At 37.8% G+C, this 24455-nt stretch overlaps 2 protein-coding genes across 15 annotated transcripts in view; one reads left to right on the top strand and one right to left on the bottom strand.

The window, feature by feature from the left end:
• The window catches only part of DDX4 (DEAD-box helicase 4), a 75490-nt gene extending 65322 nt beyond the window's left edge, over positions 1-10168 (bottom strand). For 6 of the 13 annotated variants that reach the window (XM_070587573.1, XM_070587574.1, XM_070587572.1 and 3 more), the window contains exons 1-3: positions 9700-9829; positions 8787-8872; positions 3845-3905 (exon numbers count right to left, since the gene is read on the bottom strand). In XM_070587573.1, the coding sequence (XP_070443674.1) occupies positions 3845-3905; positions 8787-8858 (133 nt within the window). In that variant the 5' untranslated portion in view covers positions 8859-8872; positions 9700-9829. Of the gene's footprint in view, positions 1-3844; positions 3906-8786; positions 8873-9480 lie in introns of all 13 variants that reach the window. The other 7 variants (XM_070587568.1, XM_008534131.2, XM_008534134.2 and 4 more) reach the window with 6 other exon arrangements.
• A 2577-nt stretch (positions 10169-12745) lies between these two features.
• The window catches only part of SLC38A9 (solute carrier family 38 member 9), a 124264-nt gene continuing 112554 nt past the window's right edge, over positions 12746-24455 (top strand). For both annotated transcript variants that reach the window (XR_011530576.1, XM_070587576.1), the window contains exon 1: positions 12746-13608. The gene's annotated coding sequence lies outside the window, so the exon portion shown is untranslated. The remainder of the gene's footprint in view (positions 13609-24455) is intronic.

Here is a 24455-nt window from a genome sequence, read left to right on the forward strand (position 1 = left end):
GAAGGATGAAACAGGAAAATGAAACAGAAAACAGTTTAAAAAACTTAAACACTCTAGACAAAGACTAGATGATTCCTCTCTAGGGAAACTGCTCTCCCCTTAAAACAGCCCAGGCCTAGGCCAATCAGTAGAGCTCATGAGTCAACAAGTTGTATCCATGCATAAGAGTTAAGTTTCCAATTAGTATTTTAACGTTCCACTCTTATAACACCAAAAGGCGGGCAAGGATCACTAGACTTTTTAAGAAAGCCACCTACATAAAAGACACAGACTAAAACAAATACAGGAAAAAAAACATTCTAAGAAACAATAAAGGGAATAGAAATAACCTTTAAATGAAATTACAATAATCCTCAGAGAAAAAATAACACAAGAAAATGTCTCAGAAATGAAGGATATGAATTTCAGATTTAACAGGCCAACTAAGTGTCTTGTACATAAATAAAAAGCCCCACATCAAGGTACATAATCATAAAATTTTCAGAATACAGAAAACAAAATAAGATCCTAAAAGCTTTAGAAGAGTTTTAAAAAACTGTCATAAACAAAGGCCAAGGACTCATTGTCAAACTTCTCAATAGCATCACTAGAATTTCATATACAATGAAGCAACATGAAGTTTGGGGGGGGAATTATTTCCAACCTAAAATTTCACTCAAACTATTAATCAAGCAGGAAGGTAAAGACACTCGCAGTATCTCAAATCTTAAAAAGCTGCAGGAAAATGGGCTCCACTGAACATGGGGGTGGGGGGTCAAGAGAGAAAAAACACGGGATCCAGGGAAAATGAAATGTGACACAGGAAAGAGATGAAGGGTAATTCTTGCGATGAAAGCTTAGAGAGCAGTGAGTCTATATTGGAGTAGATGGAGGCATCAAAGATGAGGCTTTTATAAAATGAAACTAATAGGGGCTGGCCCGCGTGGCTGAGTGGTTAAGATCGCACACTCCACTGCAGGCGGCCCAGTGTTTCGTTGGTTCGAATCCTGGGTGCGGACATGGCACTGCTCATCAAACCATGCTGAGGCAGCATCCCACATACCACAAACAGAAGGACCCACAACGGAAAATATACAACTATGTACCAGAAGGGCTTTGGGGAGAAAAAGGAAAAAATAAAATCTTTAAAAAAAAAATGAAACTGATAGATTACTGTATGTGTTACAAACTATGAATATAGATAGTGTGATGGATATTTGTGGTTAGAAAGATGTATTATAAACTAAAATATAGATAGGAATGTATATCCGTGCTTCTGATAGAGGGTTTGGGAGTGAACTGGCAATAGAAACACAGAAGATAAAGTAAATAAAACAAGGTAATGATTAACTCTAGTAGAAACAAAACAGGAGTTGAATAATAAAGGAAATGTAACCATAATATACTGCATGGCTCAAATGTGAATGATATATACACAGCCATGATGATATAAAAACTGAATATACACTTTTAAGCAAAAAATGTGATAAGTATTAGGAGAGTGGGAAGGGAAGAAGTGTAGTAGGGTGTACAGAGGGAAAAGGAGGAGCTAAATATTCATGTTCCATACTAGAAAGCCAAATGATGAGTAAGAAAGCGGACTAAATATTTTCAGTTATAAGCTGTGAAGTTACTAGTATTTGACATTGTAAACCCAGGTAATGTGAATTTTTTTCACTGATTTTTGGAAAGCATTAGATTATATCAGTTGACTTAGAAGGGTTTCCATGACTAACATTAAGTAAAAGCAAGATGCAGTATAACAGGATTCCATCTTTGTGAAATAAACAACGAAAATAAACATATCTAAATACAATTTTAAGATCATGAAAAGGGTATGAAAGATAAGGGCAGGTATGCAAAGGAAAAGCAGGACAGGTAATTATGATAGAAAGGAATATATATATATATATATATAAAATATGCCAGTGGAATATAATTACATATGTGGGAATATATACAGCGACCTGAAAAAATCAGAGTCAACAGAGTGCCAATGGTGGCTAAATCTGGAGCCAAGATTTCAGATCATTTTCTTTCTTTCATTTTACTTCTGTATTTAAGGATTTTTTCCACAATAAGCAAATTCAGGTATTGGCTTAGTATACATTCATTAGCCTTGTATATATTTCTGTAACAAGAAAATTTTCATGAAAAAAAATTTTTAATCAAAAAAGAGCTACGAAAGTACTTACTATCCAGAAGAAGACAAGCAGGCAATCTTGTATTTTTCATTACCTGATTTCACCTCATTAGCCTTTGCCTTAAGAGATCTAGTGCTAAGAAAAGTCCTAGCTTTTAGTTGGTGGTTATTTCAATCTAGCTTCTTGAAGATTTCACCACAAAACAATGTTATGCTTTAATATACTATAAACCTAAACTTGCATTCCTTTACAAAAATTGGTTTTTGACACCTCAAAGAACAAGGTCTCCCCTGATTACACAATGATCTACACAAACAGACATATTAAGAAGTACAGATTACCTTTACCCATTTGTCTTTTTCGAATATTTCAAGTACACAGGCATGCATGAGGTTCACATGGTAGAAGCAAAATCAGCCTTTTGCTGGGGTTTCAGCAGGTAGCAATTTCATGAACTTTGGAGAATCTGAATATTCTATATTAAACCACTGCATTTAAATGTTCAAGAAAGACAAATCCACCTTGACAACAGGAAAAGCAAAAGTTTTCTAAACTTAACTTCTATCAACATAATTACTTCGAACTTAAGGTAAACACGGGAATTAAATTTGCTTTAACCTGATGAACTCTTTCAAACTCTCCTTCCCATTCTAGCAATTACCTTTCCACAGGTTTTTGCACTTTAATACAGGCCTCAGTGAGCCAGCAGCTCCCTTGACTATAAAATGTTTTACCTCATCCACTAATTTTTGCTGACAGAAATGATGAAACTACCTGGTGCCACCAGGCCCTTTCTCTCACACTAAAGACTTAAAAGTAGTAGTTACTCAAATTCGTAGAGACTCATGATAAATTCATAGTAACTCAAATTCATAGAAAGTAGAATGGTGGTTGCCAGGAGCTGGAGAGAGAAGGAAACAGGTAGTTACTGTTTAATGGGTATTAACGTTCAGTTTGGGAAGATGAAAAAGTTCTGGAGGTGAATGGTAGCGAATACCACTTAAAAATCATTAAAAGCGTAAATTTTATGTTACATGTATTTTACCACAATAAAAATAATTGAAAAAAATATAGTAGAAATAGCATTTCAGCCTACTTCGGACTTCAAGAAAATGAAAGAGTACTACCCTGAGTTTAACTTCCTAGGCCAGGTCCTACCGCTTCCACCCATCTTCCCATCTACTTCAACTCTATAAAACATTTAGGCAACCCAGCCAGAAACAAGTGGTCAGGGAAAAACAGCAGCTCCCTTATCTTGATTTGCTTCTCTTGCCCTCCTAGGACCCTTCCTAAATTAATTTTCAGATCTCAAAGAAACTCATATCATCTTGATGGTTTGTTTTAAATAACTGTTACCCTGACAGGTCACCACAACTGTAAGCTGCTCAACAGCCTTACAATCCAATCTCCTACTCCCTTATGTCAGGAACCCTGACAATTCCATAGCAGCCTGAAAGCCAAACATGCAACTTCCACATTGGGCAAAGATTTTACAGCAAACCCACTAAATCAAATAATACAGTCTATATAGCACTACACTGTCACCTCTCTCCCCTCCTCTAGCTAGAAGTGGCCCCCATCCCAAAATATCCACAGCAGGATGAATTCTCACTAGGAAATTTAAAAATCACTCTCTACAAGATGTCTACTAGTCTGCTCCTCATTCACTAGATGAAGCCCTTAACCTAAAAAGGGTTTCACCTTTTTGCCTTAACACCTACCTGATGATGAAGCAGGAGTCCTGTTAAAAGTGTCTCCATTTGCTCCAGAAGAATACCTATCCTGTAAGAAGGAAAAAAAGACTAGTTTTCTACTTTGAATAAGAATGTGTCATCTATTTCACAAATATTTAAAAATGTTAATAACTGGGCCTTGTTCAAAACAATTGTAGAATGTAAGATTTTCTGGGTCACTAGACGTTCCTTTATTAATTATTCCAAAACATCTTCGCTCTAACATTGTATGCATAGCATATTAATATATCACTTAAAACAGTGGTCAGTAAACTACAGCCATGACCCAAACCTGGTGGGCCACCTGCTTTTGTAAATAAAGTTTTATTGGAACACAGCCACCCTCAAGTCATCTAGGTATGTCTATGGCTACTTTCACTACAAACAGCAAAGTTGCAACAGATACCATAAGGCCTGCAAAGTCTAAAATATTTACTTTCTGGCCTTCTGTGAAAAGAGTTTGCTGACACCTTACTTAAAATAAAAGTTTAGCCTACTCACACACTTGAAAAGTATAATCAAATACTATCACTATATAAATAAAATCTGACCAAAGTAATACATGAACAAATCAACGTCTGACAATATACAATTTACAGAATTCAGTATCTTACAGTACACTTATCAATACCGTACAAAGCACAGAAGAATATTGCATAACCGTTTCTACAGTAAAGTACTACAGAAATTTATTTTTTAAACTTCAAATGTGTTTATATAAAGTGAAACAAATTAACGTCTCCACATGTTTTAAAAAGGAACTCACTCTAAAGAAAACCTCACTTATGTACTATAAACTATGTATCTATTCAGTCACGTGTAGCTTAATGACAGGGCTAAATTCTGAGAAATAATGCATTAGGCGATTCCGTCATTGTAGGAACAACATGCAGTGTACTTACACAAACCTAAATGGGATAGCCTACTACACACCTAGGTTATATGGTACTACGCTTATGGGACCACGGTTGTATATGTGGTCCGTTGTTGATGGAAACATCATTATGCGGCACACGACTGTATATGTATCTTGCAGGTTCACTACAAATCCAATAAAGTGGTGTATGTCAGCTATAGAGTCCAAATATTCACGGTTAATTTCAATCAAACTTGTCACAGAAATAGGTGAAGACTGTCTTTGATGCTCACAAATACTGACTGTCCCGTTTTCCCTACTTTAGTCTCAAAAAAAAATGTATTCACCATCAATGCATATACATTACATTTGCAATGGTACGACCGTTGGACTCAGAAAAATAACTATGTTTTAAAATCAATAACTTTCAAAGTAATTTTGGAACTTTCCAACATTCCTCAGGGTATCCTTGGGTTAACAACAACTTGAGTTAACTTTTTTCTCACTTCTAACTCCTAAGGTGTCCTTATCATCATTAATCCACTCTTTTATGTCCTCTCACATAAGCTTCCTATACTTGGGGCAACCTTTCAGAACAGAGCTCTGAAATGTTTTCAAATGAAAATCAGAATTCAAAAATTCAAAAAGGAAAGGTGATCTAAAAGTTACAGACAATACCTTAACTTACTGCAAACAGTCACAGTATTCCTTCAAATAAGTTCCTTTAAATAAATCCAAAGCTGGAGGGAGTGCATCAAGGTAGATATTTCAGGTAACACTTATTTTCTAAAATTTCTTTCACAAAAGACACTAAATTTAAAAACTACTTTTATAAAGCTCAAAAGTCATCTGATTATTTTTCTGAGTTATTAAGAACAGAAAGACAATGGTATCCTTGAAATGCCTTGGGCTTCTAACAGTAAAAAGTTCCAACTTATGATTACCACAGACATTAACATAAACAAGAAGAGTGATCCAGTTTTCCCTACTTAAAGTGAAACCCTGAAACTTTTTTCTCTTTTCCAGTGGCCTAAGTGTTATTGGGCGAATAGAGTCCCAAAAAAGGCTGGTTTTGTAAGTGTTACAAAGCTGATAAAAGGTAATGAAACACTCTGGCACTAAAGAACTGAAAAACTATTATTATTAGACAATCTTCAGGCTGTGGAATTTAATATCCCATATATATGGAACTTACAAATTCCAAGGCAAATTTTGAAATAAGACATCAAAAAATTCTTTCAACCGAATTTCATCATAAAAAATTCTTAACCTCTTCCATTACCTTTTAAAAATAAATTAACTTCATATTCCCTTCCAGCAAATGGACCACTTCTCTGTCCTCTTTAAAACAAAATCTCTTGTCTACAGTTGCTGTCTCTACTTTCTCATATTCCATTCTTCCCTTAAGCCACTCGTCTAGCCTCCATCCTTACCTCTGCACTGAAAATGCTTTTAAATAAGGAAAATATATAATAAAATAACTACTTTTATGTTTTATCCTACCAGAGCTCTCAGTAGCATTTGAAATGACAGACTATTCCTTCCTCTTTATAACATTCTCGTCTTGTCTTAAGGAACACACACTCCCCTGGTTTCCTCTTGCCCCACTAGCCACTCCCTCCTCAGTCTCCTTTGCCGGCTCCTCCTCTACTGGACCTCTAAAGGTAGAGTGTCCCAGAGCTCATGGCAGAGCCCTTTAAGTGTGTCTTACTCTATCCGACCTTATCCAATCTCACAGCTTTAAATCCCATTAATATACATATAATACCCAAATTTCTATCTATAGCCCTGATCCCTCTTCTGAAGCAACAAATTCATATAACCCACTGACTGGCATCCTTACTTGTTTTCACAGGCATCTCAAATTGAACACAGCAAACAGAGAACTCCTGATTTTTTTTTTCCTTCCTAACTTGTTCATTATCTATATATTCCCCATCAGTAAATGGCACCATCATCCATCTAGTCGCCTAAATTAAAAACCTAGCCATCACCCTTGATTCCTCTTTCACTACCCACATCCAGCCCTATCAACTCTATGTACACAACTATCTCCAGGGTTCTCTCCCTCTCCTTTTCCCTTTCCTTCTTGGATTTCATTTTCTACCACTCTTGTCTTATCTCACTGTGCTTTAGCCAAACTAGACATAGTAGGCTAAATAATGGCCATCCAAAGAGATCAAGCCCTAATCCCTGAACCATGTAAATCTTATCTTATTTGGAAAAAGAATTCTTGCAGATATAATTAAGGATTTTGAGAGGAGGAGATCACCCTGGATTATCTGGGTGGGCCTTAAATGTCACCACAAGTGTCCTTATAAGAGAGAGGCAAAGGGAGTTAACACCAACACACAGAGGAGGCCATGTGAAGACAGAGCAGAGAGATCCAACCATGAGCCAAGGAATGCCTATAGCCACCAGAAGATGGAAGAGGCATGGATTCTCGTAAAGCCTAGAGGAGGACAGCCTTGCTGACACCTTGATTCCTAACTCCTGGCCTCCAGAACTGTGAGAGAATAAATTTCTGTTGCTTTAAATCATCCAGTTTGTGGTAATTTGTTACAGCAGCCATAGGAAACTAATACGTTGTACTTCTTCCTGTTCCCTTAATACCCCAAATTTGCTCCCTCCTCAGGACCTTTGCACATGATGTCTTGTTGAGACTCCTTCATGTCTCAGGGAAGCTTTCCTCTCTACCTGATCTAAAACCTTCCCACCCTAGTCATTACAACAAATCTACTGAGAACCAAGGAAAAAAAGAACCATAAAATATCGTTTGACCAAGTAATTCCATTTTTGAAAAAAATATTCTCAAATTAAAATAAAGAATAAGCTGTATATATTCATGACAATAGAGTGAAAAGCTAACATCTTAAATTCCCACCAACAGAAAATCAATTATATATGATAGATCTATTCCATGAAATATTACGTAACCATAAGAAAGTACTTTTACATAGTAATATGGAATAGTTAGTGAAGAGTGCAAAAGCTGGAAACAAAAATTACTATTAAGTACTATCATTACATTCTATATAAAAATATGTTTGGGAAAAACAGAAGAAAATTTGCCAAAAATTTAACAGGAGTGTTTGTGCTAGTGAGCAAGATTGTTAGGTGACTTTTCTCCTCTTTTCCCAACGTTGTTACAATATTTTTATGATGGGAAGAGGACTATAAAAAGCTAGCATACAAAAAACGTTAATTCTAAAATAAGTTCCAAAACAAGAAACACGATAAAGTCAGATTAACATCTTGGGCATTTTAATGTAAACTTTACATACAGATCAAATCCAATTAAGACAAAGGATTACATATTTTATACTTTTGTTTGAAATAACTTCCACTAAGACACCACTTGAAATCAGAAAGTGTGTGTCAGAATTGACTAACAAACACTAACGGAAAATTCTAAAGAAAAAAAAATCAACTTTTGGAAACATTTTCAAGTAGGTAACACTTACGCAAAAACAGTCCCTTAAAATACAGTATCTTCTAAGTAGAGTCTGTTAACTCTTTTTTGAGTCAATTTTCAAGTCAAAACTGAAACCCAAAAACCTACTGAAGGATGACTCCTTCTGAATCTCAGTGTAACTCCCCAAATTCCATTAAAGAAAAAAATCTGATGACTCATACATTTGAAGATGAAACTGATAATATCATATGAATCAGCATAAAGTATTTATCTTGAGAGCCCTCCCTGTATAAAACTAATTTTAAGAATTCAAAATGTCACCCAGAACCAAATTATATTAGTTTTCTATACAACTGTCTCTCAGGGACATTCAACCACATCTGTACAAGCCTGCTTTCACCCACAATAAGTCCTAAGCCACTGAGACTCCAATTAAGTTAATACTACTACTATATGTTAGTTTTTAATTATCAAATTACCTCAGACTATTTTAATCTATTTGAGGCTTAACATGCCCCATAAAATAGTTAATAACAGTCACATGGAGATAAGCTGAGCATACTGAAACAGACTACAATTTAGAACTTTCCCACCACAGTAATGTTCAACTTTGATAAAATCTGTAGCATTTAGTAATTTCAAACTTTTAATTTTAGTACCTTCTCAAATACAGGAACGTAGGAAGACATATGAGGTTTGATTATTTCCGCTTCCCAGTCTTCATCTCCCATGGTGGCTCCCTGTCCTATTTTAATACAAATACAAACGTGCACATTTGGCCTTAATTAGATGAGAACCGTATCTTTATAAGCACAAACCATCACTTCACATACACCCCTTGAACCTACTCAACCAGGTGCTGATCTTCCCCAAAAGTCTTTGCAAAAGGGGGAATTAACTTTTGTTTCTTACCTAGAGGCAGCATTGATATCCACCCTTTTTATCTTTAAAAATTAGTTGCACCACTTACCTAATCACTCTAGCAATCGCTATGTCCCCACTGATACTTAAGCTTTACCCCAAAATCTGTTCACAGAATTTATCTTCTTCAAAGAGTCCCCAAACGGCTTATTAGGATATTAAAGAGAGGGGAAATTCTGAGACTACTCAAGGTTTCTCCCCTCAAAGTTGGATAAGATGCTCGGTTTGGGGTTTTTGACAGTTTCTTGGGGGAGGGGGACCGGGCCCAAGGTCTTGAAGTCTGGCGGGGAAGGGGAAAACGGGTTAGGAGCCCCAAATCCCTCCAACAAAGGACAACTAATTTCGCCAAGGAGCGCGTGTACACAAAAGGTACTACAACCAGCCTTGTTCAAGGAAAAAGCCATGCCGGGGCTGGGCCAAAGGCTCCTTCACCTCCTCTGCAGGCCTCGAGCCCAGACTTTAGGGGTCCACAGGGCGTTCGGATCTCAGGCAGAAAGCCAAAAGGCCCCAAAGAACGACTTCAAACCCCCGCCCACTCTATCCGTTCTTCGTTTAGCCCAAAGTCCAAAGCCCAGCTTCTGGGGAAACCCAGCGTGTTGAGCGGGTTGGGGGAGACGCCGGCGCCCCAAAGAAAGCGGCCAGCCCACTCACCCCTCAGCGGCTTGCTCTCCCGGCCTTCGCAGGCAGCCTACGCCACTTAAACGGCTGCACGTGCAGGACGCTGACTGCGTCAGGTGCGCAGTTCCAACAACAAATAGCACCACGCGCACGAGCGCCACCAGCCAATCAGCGCTCAGGCGGCCGGTATCGTCCCGCCCCCCCCACCCCTCCCTCACGTCCAGCCCTCGTTCCCTACTTGCTTCCGTTCGAGGCCGCCCTGGTAGGTCAGTGGGCTCCTCGCCGAGTGGCCCGTTGGGCCTGTGGATACAAGGCTAGCTGCGGACCATTGTCTCTAGATTCTTGGGTGGGGTCCTCAATCTGGAGAGGCTATAGATTCTGGCGCTGCAAGCCAAAAAAGTCCACCTCCCTTTTACCAAAGGAAAAACTTAAAAGGGAAGAGGTCTAACGCCCTCTCTCCTATCTCTTTAGCTTTCTCTCCCCCTTTACCTACCGCGCTCCCTGGCAGTTGGCCTCTCTGGTTCTTTTGTTTCTGAGGCGCTTGCTTCACATCCGGGAATCCCAGGTACCTCAACTTGTCACTGAGGCCGATGGAGGTGCTGCTTTTCCTCTTCAGCCCGGTGAGGGCAGAGTTAAGACTCAGTCCGGCTGGCACCGCCTCCAGAAGGTGTAAAGAAAGCCTCTTGTAGAGAGTTAAGGATCTAACTTTTGGGGAAGAAGATGCCCTCTGATCCAGAGGGAAGAAGGAAGTTGTGCTGGCGTAGGTTGTTCATCAGGGCTTGGATTTGTGGTGAACCTGTTTATATCCCTAGGGGTACTGAGCAAACTGGAGTGTGACCGAGGCTCATTTCGGTACTTAAATGCTTGCATCAATCGGATATTCTAGTTCTGCCCCACAAAAAGTGGAGGGAATCCCTTAGTATTTTCCCAGCCCTCCAAAAAGCATAACAATGGACTGCTTTAACAGTGTAGTTTTCATTTTCGGCATTTTTTGTTCTCTGAATCTTTGAAGAAATTCCTGAATATTTCCTTCAGGATGTAATTCCCAACATAGTCTGACGCTCCAGTATAGAGGATAAGGCACTTGATGGGCTCAGCTTACTTTATGCTTCTTATCTCTAGGACCACCGTTATTGGTTCTGTCTCTTCCACCAAGAATGTGTCGGGATTTATTAGCAATAAACTTTGTCAGACTATTTTCAAGGTGAATTATTTTTTAAAAATTTTATTTAACGAAAGTCAAACCGTAATATATTTTGACATAACTGTCATTTTTAATAATTTCCATTTTTAAACCAAGTCTTCACATCATACCCTTGAGGTGGCTGGTACCTTAAATCACTGAGGATGTTGGGGGGGACCACCAACACCCCTCCTCATGCTCTAAATTGTGTACAGAGTACCCTGAGGTATTTCAACCAAATGAATGTTGTTCTTTCAAAAAATTTTGATGTCATGGGAAAATAAGTGAAAAGAGCAATATAAGAAATCATGTAGATAGAATGATAACCAATTAGATTTTTTTTTAAGTATGGAAAACTTGGAAATATTTTCTCAAATGAACGTGTTTTTTAAAACACTTGGTGAAATATTCTCTCCTATTCACTCTTGGAGAGAACAGATTTTTGTTGCCTTCAGGTATTGTAATGAAATAGTTCTTTATGAAAAATTCAATATATATAATTTTTGAGAACTAGCCCTGGTTAAGAAAAAGTGAATTCTGGTGAGAACTGAAGTTCAATATTGAGGAAAGGGTTGATAACAATAGATGAAAATAATATAATTCAGAAATTGAACATAAACAGTGGAAAAGGACAAACACAGTTCAGTAAACGCTTGCTCCTTGATGTGTGTCCCAGGAAAGTGAGCCCAGTATATTCTATATTCTGTTTCCCTCTGACAGATCTTAAATTAGTGGTGGCAATACACTGCAACATAGAGAAAAGGCAGGAATTCATTCAGTTGCTAGATAAGCTTTAAATGAACACCTACTATATGCCAGGTACTATGCTAAGTGCTGCAAATAAAATTAGCCCATCTCTCAAGGAACAGTCTAATGAAAAGAATGGCAGTGGCTAATGGAATTTAAAACCTTATCTCTTTCTCAAAAGATTCACTGGAAAGCTTGTATATGGTTTTTGCAAATTCTCTAAATCCCATATAATAAGGTAGGACAAGAGTTTTCCTCAAAGATGTCTCACAGTTTGGAATCAAAGTTTGTAGTTAAAACTCTTCACACTTCAGAAAGACATGCTAAATTCTCCAACATAATGCAGATAAAGATATTCAAACAATGATTTTTTTATTGATGTGGAAGGTACCTAGCACCATGCCAAGGCTGTGAAAAATTTCTTTTAATCTACGAGTAAGCCAAAACTGGAATGCCTCAAATGGGGGACAGTAGATGTTCATTCTCAGGTACTACAAATATTTGAGAATCTCCTCCTATGCACATAACCATACAAAAGATTTAAAAGATTAAATATTGCAGCTTGGAGCCATAGAACTCAACAAAAAATGGAGGACGGGTTTATAATGTCTCCAAGATACCATGGTTCTAGTAACACATCTAAGGAAGAAAGTCACCAGAGAGGGGTTTTCAACACACCAAGCAGGGTTCAAAGAGACAAAAATCTCTATTTTTCCAATAATGGCTAAGGCAATATTTACCAAAGCTTGGAACGTATACCACTGATTTTAGACAATTCATGGACAATTTTCATTTTGATAGTTAGTTTAGTGTCTATATTTAATATTTATTTTAAGGTGTATTAGAAAACTATAGAACATCAAACCTGTGATTTCAGAAATATACTTGCTTAGAATGAGGCTATAGTAAATATTTAAGTTTAAAAAAAGTTTATTCAGAAAAACTATTAACCGTATACAGGAATGAGGAAAATCATGAAGGTGGTGTTCAAATGACTAAAGTGTGGGAAACATTGATGCAAAGGGAAAAGACTCTGCATCTGGGGGCTGGTCACTAGAGGGGCTTTCTCTATTGTGAGGTAAAGGTATTTCATCAGCACCTGTTCTGATTCCATGATCACTTAGCAACTCCCCCAAGTATTTTGATACTGAGAAAGGAGATGCAGTGGATGAGACATATAAGCCTTACTTGGTCCCCATTATGAATCAATATATTCAGATTCTGGTTTAGGAGTCCATCTTGTTTGAGTTTAACTGTTGTTCCTGATCCTGCTTGTAATCAACCAGACCTCACAGATGACATAATACATTCAGTGCCCCTTAGCACGCTTAACAAGGGTACTTAAAAGAGAGCTCAAAGTGAGTGAAGGATAAAAAATCAAATACTGTGACAGGATATCTTGGACAATCCTTCCTAAGACTAGGGGGTCCTCTTGGCCCTTTGCTGTGAAACAATGGTTCATCAGTAAATTATGGAATTTAGTAATAAACAGCCACTAGGAAAGCATAGTCTAGCCCTTTCCATTTCCACTAGGTGTTAGTTATACCTAACAAAGAAAACTGACTTCTCTGTGTCCCAAATAGCAAAAGAAAAGTGATTTGTCAGTATCATCACTGTCAGTCATCCTGGGTATAAAAGAGTGAAGTATTTCACCTCAAGAGAAACAGTGACCACATCCTGTCCATGAACTTTGACCAGGGATGAATCACTTTTTGTCTGATTCTCCAAAGACTAAAGTGTCGGAGCTTTCAAACAGGGAGGAAGAAATCACTAGCAATTGGCTGAGAAGTGACCATTGGTAATCTCTGGTTGTCCATTTATTAACCACGTGATCTTGAGCAAGTTATTTAATCTCTCTCTGTGTAAAATGGGGATAGCCAGAGCCACCAGATACAGTTCTCGAGGTTGAACCCTGCACAAAGGCAGAAGCCAAGAGGCAAGAAGGAGCTGAACTCAGCCTGCACGCCACTTACCAAGTCCTGCTCCTCCAGAGCCACGTCTACCCATATAAGGTACCATTTTCTAAGTTTCACAAAGGTTAAATTCCTTCCATTTTAAATATTTATAATGCTTTCTGCTTTCCTGGTTGGTTCCTAACTGATACAAGGATTTACTAGAAAACATTTTTGCCTGAAATCTGTCTCTTAGAATTCTAAATCTTTTTTATGGTGACTAATAAAAAGACTTTATTAATTTAGGACCTCACAGGGAGCTATATACGCTTGTTCTTTCCACTTTTCCACCTTCTTTCATTCCTGAACCCATTGCAGTCTTGCTTCTGACCATTACTTCATTGAAACTGCTACTGGCAAGGTCACATTGACCTCTTTGTTTCTAAACCAAACGGACAGTTTTCAATTCTTAACCTAGCAGATCTCTTAGAAGTCCTTGACACTGCTAACTACTTCTTTGTGAAAATACTTTATGTGTAACTGGATAGCCATGTGGAAAAAGACAAAATTGGACCTGTTCTGCACACCAAATAACAGGATAAGAAATTCAAATGTAAAAACAATAAACCCATGCAAGTACTAGAAGAACACATTGGTGAATTCCTCTATACTTGGAAAAATATTCCTGCCTATTACCCTGGATTCAAAACCCAGAAGTAATAATTTCATGTAGTGTGACTACATATACATTAAAAAATAAAACTTTACATGACAAAAAAAATAATAAAGATAAATGACAAACTGGAAACAAATATTCCCAACATAATCCAGAAAAAGGGTTAATATCTTTAATACAGAGAGAGCATCTAAAAGTAAAAAAGGAAAAGATCAACAAATCTAAAGAAAAATAGCAAGAGTATAAAAAAAGAGTTAACAGAAAAAGAAAAGCAAACAGCCCTTAAATACATGAAGAGGTGCTCATTTTAATTCATTTTATGAGCGATGCAAATTAAAACTACACTAAGATACTATCTTTCACCTAGTAAAATGGCAAATGTTTGATAATGTACTCTGTTAGGCAGCAGGGTAACAGGCACCCTTATAGTTGCTGTTGGGCATGCACCATGGCCTAACTCTAAGAAAAGGGGATTTGAAAATACCCAGCAAAGTTACATGTGCATTTGCCCTCTGATCCAGTAATCCTACTTCTAGAATTTATCTCAAAGATACACTGGCAATAAATATAAAAGGATATATACACCAAGTTATTAACAGCAGAATTAAAAGCTCAAGACCTGAAACAACTCAAAAGTCCCTAAATAACAAACTGAAACACCCACCCATGGTGTTGTAGGGGTGGGAACATTTTCCCTTCTTCCCTTCTAGGTTCTTTGCATGGTCTAATAATTAAACTGACGTAAGACAGATTAACAAGAGAAAAATAAATTTAATTTTGTAAGTGCAGGAGCCCCATAAAAATATGAGACTCAAAAAACTGACCAAAGCAAGAAGATTTTATACCAAGAAACAATAAATTTGTGAAGTAATTGACAAGACAAAGGGGTTTAGGCTTGGGGTAGTAAATTGTTAAGAAGTAACAAGTTTTGTTTATGCAGCCTCTTCACCCTAAATTCCCTAGCTCTGATAATAAGCATGCTCTCTACCTTCCTGGTACAGGGAGGGTGACTTTCACATGGTAGCTGCTGCTTTCAGGGAGACAAAGAAGGGTCAGAGTGGCCTTGCACAGGCTATTTCTCAAGTACATTTAATTCAAAATAGTATACCAAAGTGGCATATTTTGGAGTGACATAGTCAGCTTCCCTTCAGAGTACTCTGCAGCTGTAAAAAAGGAAAAAGGATTATCTCTATATATTGCTATGAAGTGACCACTAGGATATATTATTGGAAAAAAGCCAGGTGCAGACTAGTGTGTCCAGTATGCTAGGTTATATCTAAAAAAGAAATACATTTTCGGGGCCAGCCTGGTGGTGCAGCAGATGAGTTCACATGTTCCACTTTGGTGGCCCGGGGGTTCGCCAGTTCTGATACCGGGTGCACACATGGCACCACTCAGCAAGCCATGCTGTGGTAGGCATCCCACATATAAAAAAAAGCGGAGGAAGATGGGCACAGATGTTAGCTGAGGGCCCGTCTTCCTCAGCAAAAAAAAAAAAAAAAAAAGAGAAGGATTGACAGATGTTAGCTCAGGGCTAATCTTCCTCAAAAAAAAAAAAAACATTTCCTTACATATTTAAAAAATGGATAGATAAACCAAAAATGTATAGAGGCCGGCTTGGTGTTGTAGTGGTTAAGTTTGCACGCTCCACCTTGGCAGCCTGGAGTTCACTGGTTCGGATCCTTGATGCAGACCTACACACTGCTCATCAAGATGTGCTGTGGGGGCATACCACATAGAAGAACTAGAGGAACTTAAAACTGTGTACGGGGGCTTTGGGGAGAAAAAAACCAAGGAAGATTGGCAACAGATCTTAGCTCAGGGCCACTCTTCCTCACCAAAAAGCATCCAAAAAAAATTTATAAAATGACTACCCATGAGAAAGAAAAGAAGGAATAGGTTGAGAAGGATAAGAATGTGGGCTAGACTTCTCTGAGTGAATGGATTGTGAAACTATGTGACATGCGAAATTATAAAATCAAAATTTATAAAGCAATGTTAAAATTTAAAGCAAAGGAAACAAATACGTATAAATAAGTATGTATTGAGTTAGTGGCTTAACCACACAGAGAGAAGTTATTTACAATACAGTAATTTGACCATATGTCCCTAGGGTGGTATATCATAAGGCAAAAATAATGGCAAAAGACAGACGAATTCTGTAATCATATGGTTAATAATAAAATGGTATATAATTAAGTTAATATTGTTTAGTAACAAAGATTTTCAGTGTGAGAGAAAAGAAATTGAAATCGAAAATTAGAGAAGTTAAGAAATAACTCTTTACTGCTGAATTTGAATAGGAGATATAAGTATGAACTCATGATATGTTATCTACTTAAAAAAGGATTTCCTAACTCTGTCCACTGACAAAGCCTAGAAACAATGACCAACCCATTAGCAATGGATATGCTAGCACACAAACTGTGGTCTCTAATACCACTTCCCAGTATGTGTTAACCTAAAAATAAAGAGCCTAAATGAGAGGCAGAGAAGCATTTATTTGGAGATCAAAGAATTGCAACTGGGGTACATATGTGTAGGTGGCAACCCAAATAGTGTCCCGCTAGCGAGTAAGAGGCAAGGATTTGTAAAGGCAAAAGAGGGAGGTTTGCCTTACAAATAATGCTATTGTGGTTGGTGGCAGAAGGCTAACCTTGGCGAAGCATAATTGATTGCTAAGGCTAGCTAGAGAGAGGAAAGAGTCCATCACTGTAATTACCTGCAGGTTTCTTGCAGCGTTACTCAGTTCAGAAGTTCATGTTCTACCTGATGAGGACATGCATAAGACCCATTTCCTTGATGGCTTCTCAAATCCATTTTAAATCCCTTACACAGAAGTGACCCCATTTTGTTTCACATCTCACATTTTTCCCTTTTGATCAAGATCTTTCTTTGAAAGTGTTGCTGATCAACCATAGATTTGTTTAGTCCCACATTTTTGGGATGGACCTGTCCCAGAAAGTCATGTCCCACATCGGGGAGAAAAAGGTTTTTTCCTTTTTTTCAATGGTCATTCCAAGGAGTCAGTATCATAAGGGTTTGCCCATATTTGAGCAACAAGGAGGTAGTCAGGAAATAACTCTTAGGTAGTTTATTTGCCGGAGAATTTCTTCTGGTTACTTGAAGGTTCAGGCAAATAAGCCTTCTCTATCATTTCAATACACTGAGGGAACATAATCTTGGCGTTTGTAGAAGTTCTGGAGCAGATCTGAGTAGTAACATAAGAAGTTTAAATATAAGCACACATAGCAAAATTTCAATAATAATCATAAACAATATTTGAAGTCCTATACCCGAAGGAAGCCAGCTGAAAACATTGAAATCAGGAAGGTCCTGTGCAATTTTCCCAAGTTCTAACTCAACTTCACCAGAAGAGTTGATCCAGATACAGCAAGTATCTACCCAAGATACATACCCAAGTGTTGGGTATGGCAAAGATGCTGCCCTGTTCTGCAAAGAGATAATCAAGTGCCATTTAGTTATCTAATACAACCCTCACTGGAGAATCCAGAGATAGTTGTTGTTGAGCCAGGGCTTGAGCAGTAGAATTTGCCAGTTTAGCTACAGTTAGGGATAAATTTTGTTTAAACAGGTCATGGACCTCACCAATCCAAGGGACAAACACTTGGCAATGATAATCAATAGAGAGTAGATGGGATGCAAAAAGGGGGTCGTCAATTCTCACCTAGACCTATGATATTGCAGTTGGGTTTCTTCTTTAATAAAAACTTGAAGTGGATACTGTGGAATCCTAAAAGGCATTGTCCTGCTATATACCAGCTGTCTAGACAGTCATAAGCCCATGGTTCCCTGCTGTAATGAAACGCAAAGGTATACCCAAAAGGGACATGAGATGTACAATGTCTTCTAGTTCTGTAGCAGCGTCAGTGGTCAGGAGGACTTGCTATGGTCCTTTCCAATGGGGATCAAGGGCTATCCTCCTCTGATGACACTTCCAAAATACCCAGTCAGCAGGATCTAGATTATGACCAACAGGATCCTTTAAATTGGAATCCAGGAAAGCTTCTTTAACCTGTTGATGATAGGCTTGAGCATTAGACATTAGAGACTTACAGTAGCTGGTCATACTAGCATAAGACAATAAGGGATCAGCAGAAGGTTGTATACCAATAGACGTTGGTCTACCAGTGATTCTCTTGTGTGGAGTGAGTTTATGTTTTCCAAAGGGAGTACTTCAAACAGTCAGCGAGACCAAAGGCAATACCTTAAGCCAGTTGAGTCCAGTATACAGATATAACAATACCTCAAAGAACATTAACTGGACTAGAATATAATATCTACAAAGGTGCAAATGTAATTCTTCTCTCTATGATTGTCCCTCCCTTTTTTTTTTTTAACCAAATATGGTCACAGTAAAACTAATCTGTTTGTATTAAAAACTTGGCCTGATTATTTGTATAAGTGAGAGTTTCTGAATTTTGGAGGGATTAAGTAGAGAGAAAAAGCAAATGTTTCTTCTTTGTTCACAAAGGTATCTTGCAAAAGAGAAAAGATTTCTCTAAATCTGAAAAAATGAAACAGAACAACCTCCTCAGTTTATGCAGTCGCATGTAATTAATACTTTATCCTACCTGAATCCAGTTTTTTCATTAGTTTTCTTGACTTTGCCCGATGATTGATGGTGATAGGGACAGTGATAATTCCAAGAAGTTTGCAAGGTTGTCATTAAGGCTCATATGATTTGCCCAGTGAAGTGGGTGCTTCAATCACTGGAAGCTACGGAAGGGATAACCAAGGGGGGAAATACATTTTCTAACAATTTCTTTGCCATTGTGAAAGCATCAGCTTTGTGGCAAGGAAAAACTTTACCCCATCTGGAGAACATGCATACAATAACAGGAACATGTTGATAACCCATATTAAGTGTCAGTTGAATGAAATATAGCTGCAGCTGTTCAATGGTCCCAGAGGGTGAAGGTCTGAGGCCTCTAGGGACAAAAATAGTTTTTCTTAATGCACTATGGTGGATGAAGGAATGCAAAAAAATGAAAAATAGGGTTTTCCTGGAAGCGCCAAGCAGCTGTCTTGGATTTTCCGTAGCCCTGACTGTTCATTCAATTTACGACCATTGTCTACCCTTCTTAATTTCTCTGATTTAGGAGCAGTCTGTTACCATGTTACAAGGACATCAGGCTGGCGAAAGTCAGGCAATGAGGCATTATTCTTTCCAGAGGCAGAATGGACTTCATTCACACATGCCAATTGTTATAGATTCTGTCATTACTGCCTTTATGTGAAAATCAGCTAAGGCATTTCTCAGATATTCAGGTTCAATTCTTTTAGTGTTAGACTCAATTTTGATGAAAGACATTTTATACTATGAAATATTAGACTTCCAGGAATTTCATATAATTTCTGGAACTCTTATAACATACATTTATAAAAAAAGGTTTAATGATATTTGTTATTTGACAATGCTTCCCACATAACACATCAAATAAGCCTAATATCTCTCTTTTTATAAGGAGAGAGAACAAATCTTTTGAGATGTTTCAGGAATCCTCTGAAAAATCCCAAAGTTAGCTGGAGGTCAAAAAAGGCTTTGTTTAGTATCTGATTTGGGAAAGTTTGTCCAAAAATATCAAAAAATAGTTTTTAGGGGCCAGCCCAGTGGCTCAGCAGGTAAGTTTGCATGTTCCCCTTTGGCAGCCTGGGGTTCGCTGGTTCATATCCCAGGTGCAGACCTATGTACCACTTATCAAGCCATGCTGTGGCAGGCACCCCACATATAAAATAGAGGAAGATGAGGACGGATGTTAGCTCAGGGCCAATTTTCCTCAGCAAAATGAGGAGGATTGGCAGCACATGTTAGCTCAGGGTTAATGTTCCTCAAGAAAAAAAACGTTTTTAAAATACTTGCCTAAATAGGATCACAGATCATTATGAAACTTAGTATTTAATTATCTATTTAACCAAAGTGACAAAAAGATTTCAAAGACAAATATAGAAGGTTACATAGCTGCAAAACCTTATTCTTTTTAATAGAAAAGACTCAGTTTTTAACATAAAGCACAGAAAGTTATTTTGATAAAACATAAAATTCCTGCCATTTGGGCAGATTACTTGAAAGTAAAGAAAAACCTTTCATAATATCTTTATGAAGAGTGGACTAAAAGCCCAAAAAGCTTTGCCCTTATAACAAAAAGAAACCAAATTCTAATTTGGCACCAGATTACCTTTGATATTAAAACTCATCTATTGGGGGCTGGCCCCGTGGCCGAGTGGTTAAGTTCGCGCGCTCCACTGCAGGCGGCCCAGTGTTTCGTTGGTTCGAATCCTGGGCGCGGACATGGCACTGCTCGTCAGACCACGCTGAGGCAGCGTCCCACATGCCACAACTAGAAGGACCCACAACAAAGAATATACAACTATGTACCGGGCGGCTTTGGGGAGAAAAAGGAAAAAAATAAAATCTTTAAAAAACTCATTTGTTTAATTAAATTCATTCCGATCTTAGCCAGCTTGACTATACATAAAGCTAGCTTCTTTTCTCACAGTTCCTTTTCCATAAACCTTCTATAACTTTCTAGGTCCATTTTCATTTGTCCCTTGTTCTCTTTTTCATTCAGAAATAAACAGCTTTATTTTGGGACACAATTATTTTTTTTCCTCAACAAAAATGTATCTTCATTCCTAATACTTTTTCTTACCAAAAACATACATCTTCTTCTTCTTGCACACAGAGATTTTTTTCCCTTATTATTTTTAGTGGCTTTAATTACATATATTAATTAGAATTCTACTTTTTTGCTTTTTGAGGAAGATTAGCCCTGAGCTAACTACTGCCAATCCTCTTTTTGCTGAAGAAGACTGGCCCCGAGCTAATATCCATGCCCATCTTCCTCTACTTTATACGTGGGACACCTACCACAGCATGGCTTTTGCCAAGTGGTGCCATGTCCACACCCAGAATCCCAACCGGCGAACCCCGGGCCACCGAGAAGTGGAACGTGTGAACTTAACCACTGCACCATCGGGCCAGCCCCTAGAATTCTTAATCCTTAGAAACTAAGTGAAAACTAAAAAGTAAGCAATTGTGAACTGTATTGTTACTGGTACATTGGGTTCTTGTTCTCCCCCAGGATAGAAATCAAGAGAGATAACAAACGGGAGTAGAAAAGTAAAAGTTTATTAGCTTATGCACAAGGGAGCCAGTGCAGAAAGGAAAGGGGGAGGTGGCCTGCTTGTGAGGGAGCAGGATTGTGGGGCTTTTTATTAGCAAAGGCTGGGGTAGAGTGCCTCATAGAGTGCATGTAGAGATGAGGTTTTTCTTGGGCTTACGCTGTTGTTTGACATGCCACCACATGCATTGTGTGTATGACTAGCGTGCTAGTTCTCTACCCCTGGGTGTGATTTTTACTATGGTAATGCGGTCACCTTCAGTCAACTCCTGGGTGCTAGGGCACAACCTAAGCCTGGAAAGTCCCAAGGCTAAAGAATGTGCATCTTGGTGGTCTCTATCTCATTCTCCTAGCTTGCTGATTTGTGGGGGCCTTAATCTTGTTAGGCCAGGGGCCTTGCAGATGGCCCTATCTCATTAGGCTAGTTCCTGTCACAGTATGTTATGCTCATATTCTTTAAATGAGTAAATCTATGAATACATTTTATAATTTCTAGAAACATATGTTTCTTCATAGTGCAATCTTTCAGTAAAGCACAAAGATGTTTATTAACAGACCCAAATTTATCTTTTAGTTTCTCTGTAATAAGAAGCCAAAAGTAGATAAACCTCTGTTCAGTAATTAATGTTTTATTATTTTATCTTATCTGGGAATGATCTAGATATTCAATGAATTTCCCATTATTTAACTTAACTTAGCAAACCTCTAAAGTTTTAAGTTACCAAAAAAATTCAGGGAAGCTATTTTTTGTTTTTTTTTCTCTTGAGGAAGATTATCCCTGAGCTAACATCTGTTGCCAAACTTCCTCTTTTTGCTTGAGAAAGATTCACCCTGAGCTAACATCCACTGCCAATCTTCTTCCATTTTGTATGTGGGTTGCTGCCACAGCATGGCTGCTGATGAGTGCTGTAGGTCCATGCCCAGGAACTGAACCCAGGCCACCAAAGTGGAGCACAACAAACGTAACCACTAGGCCATGAGGCCAGCCCCTTGGGAAGATATTTTTAAGTAAACATATAATAAAATATAATTATTGCATCTAAAAATTCTTATTTCATTAACATCTATATAATTCATTTGTTAACAATTGTACTTAAATTATTCATGAAAATTTCATGAGATTAAAGCAGTTAGTCATCATCTTAAGTTATTATTTTGTTGTCATTGACAAATTTTATAACAGAGATAACATGAGCTTATTTGACTAATAACCCAGGTAGAATAAAAGTTGCCTGTCTGCATTATATTTAATGTTAATAAGACATGCTTATTTTAATTAAACCAACAAACTTAAACAAGCTTTTATTTATGAAAGACTTTTATGTCATGTTAACTTGAAAAACATTTGAGTTAGTTTCTATTATATTTAGAAATAATTTATATAACAGCTTACTTTAAGTCAATTAAATAGAACTCTTTTTAGAAATTAATTTTGTTAATATCATCCAGGGGTAGAAATATCACACATATATAATGTACATACATATATATAGACAGATACAGACAGAGATCTTATAGCTTTTATTTTAAAATTTTACCTGTGAATTTGGTACAATGCAAAATCACTAGTTTATAAATAATTGTCTCTAGCAGATGGAACAAGTTAAGGTTACCTGCTGAAAAGTGTTTTTTGTTGTTGTTGTTAATATTTGTATGGAAGACTTTTAAGATTTATCTGCCTTAGACAAAGAGGCTGTAAATTAGATTTTGGACATGAGAGCTCTTCCAGCAGCCTGCATTCTAAATGAAACACTTGTAGGGGAGGAAGACATTTCCTCTACCCCTCTGGGTCCTTCTGGCCAGAGAATGAATTAGATTCACATGAGACAGAATAACAGGAGAAAATTAAACAAAGCTTTATAACATGTATACATGGGAGAAGCTCAGGCAAACTGAGGAACTCACCAAAATGGCTGAAGCCACCACTGTAAATACCATCTTCAGCTAAAGACAAAGGAGGATGTTGGGGGTGGGAGGAGTCAGTTATGGGAGGTCATCACACATGTACAGTAAAGGAGGGTAAGGTTATTGTGCAGATTTAAGTCCTTGCCTTCTGCATTGATAAGAGTTTCTAGAGATAAGCTCATCCCCTCTTCTTCCTGGTACGAGAGAGGGAGACACCTTTACAGATGGAGATTTCCCTTACAAATGTAAATGTCTCTTATCAAAGGGTAAGTAAGTTCTACTTTTCAGAGTTTCTTTCCTGTCTGCAGTTCTTAAAACTAACCAGCCCAAAATAATCCTCATGTGAAAGAGACATATCTTGGGGTGGCCAATTCCGGTCCCCCACGCACTTTTCCCTTTTTTTTTTTAACTTCTAGTTTTACTGATTAAGATAACCAATCTTAGTCTCAGGTGATTGTGGGCTATTATCTTCTGGGGTGTTTACGTTCCAAAGACATGGTAAAACTTACAACTTCAAAGGACGGAGAGGTTTTCTCCCCCCTAGGAGTTTTGGGGCAATTGATAGTTAAAATTTTCCTTCAGTCTTAGGAATTGAGGATCCTCTAGATAAGAGTTCTCAGAGAGATTATAAGTCTTTTGAAATAAGTAGGGGAGGTTTTGGGATTGGTGAAAGAAAATGGGTAGAATCTGAACCCCTCTAGAATTGCATTTCCAGTTTTGCAAAGATTTGCAAGATAAGGAGAGTTGCTCTCAATTCCTCAGGACATCATAGGTTGTTTACCATTTGAAACATTGTTTACCAGCCAGCCCTGTGGCCAAGTGATTAAGTTCGCATGCTCCCCTTTGGTGGCCCAGGGTTTCACTGGTTCGGATCCTGGGCGTGGATCTGGCACTGCTCATCAGGCCATGCTGAGGCAGTGTCCCACATAGCATAACCAGAGGGACCTACAATTAGAATATACAACTATGTACTGGGGGGCTTTGGGGAGAAGCAGAAGAAAGAAAATAAAAAAGATTGGCAATAGATGTTAGCTCAGGTACCAATCTTTAAAAAAAAAACATCTGTTTAAACATTGTTTACCATTACCAATTTAAATGGCATCATAGGTTGATTTACCCATCCAATTACATTATCTCTAATTTGCTTCTTTCCCTCAGGGTACATAGTTTCATTTTATCCTATCAGGCTCTGAATATCAGCTTCCAATTTGGCAAAGTTTCTGATTATAAAGTTATTAAAT

The sequence above is a fragment of the Equus przewalskii genome, chromosome 20, assembly GCF_037783145.1.
Source record: "Equus przewalskii isolate Varuska chromosome 20, EquPr2, whole genome shotgun sequence".
Lineage (NCBI taxonomy): Eukaryota > Metazoa > Chordata > Mammalia > Perissodactyla > Equidae > Equus > Equus przewalskii.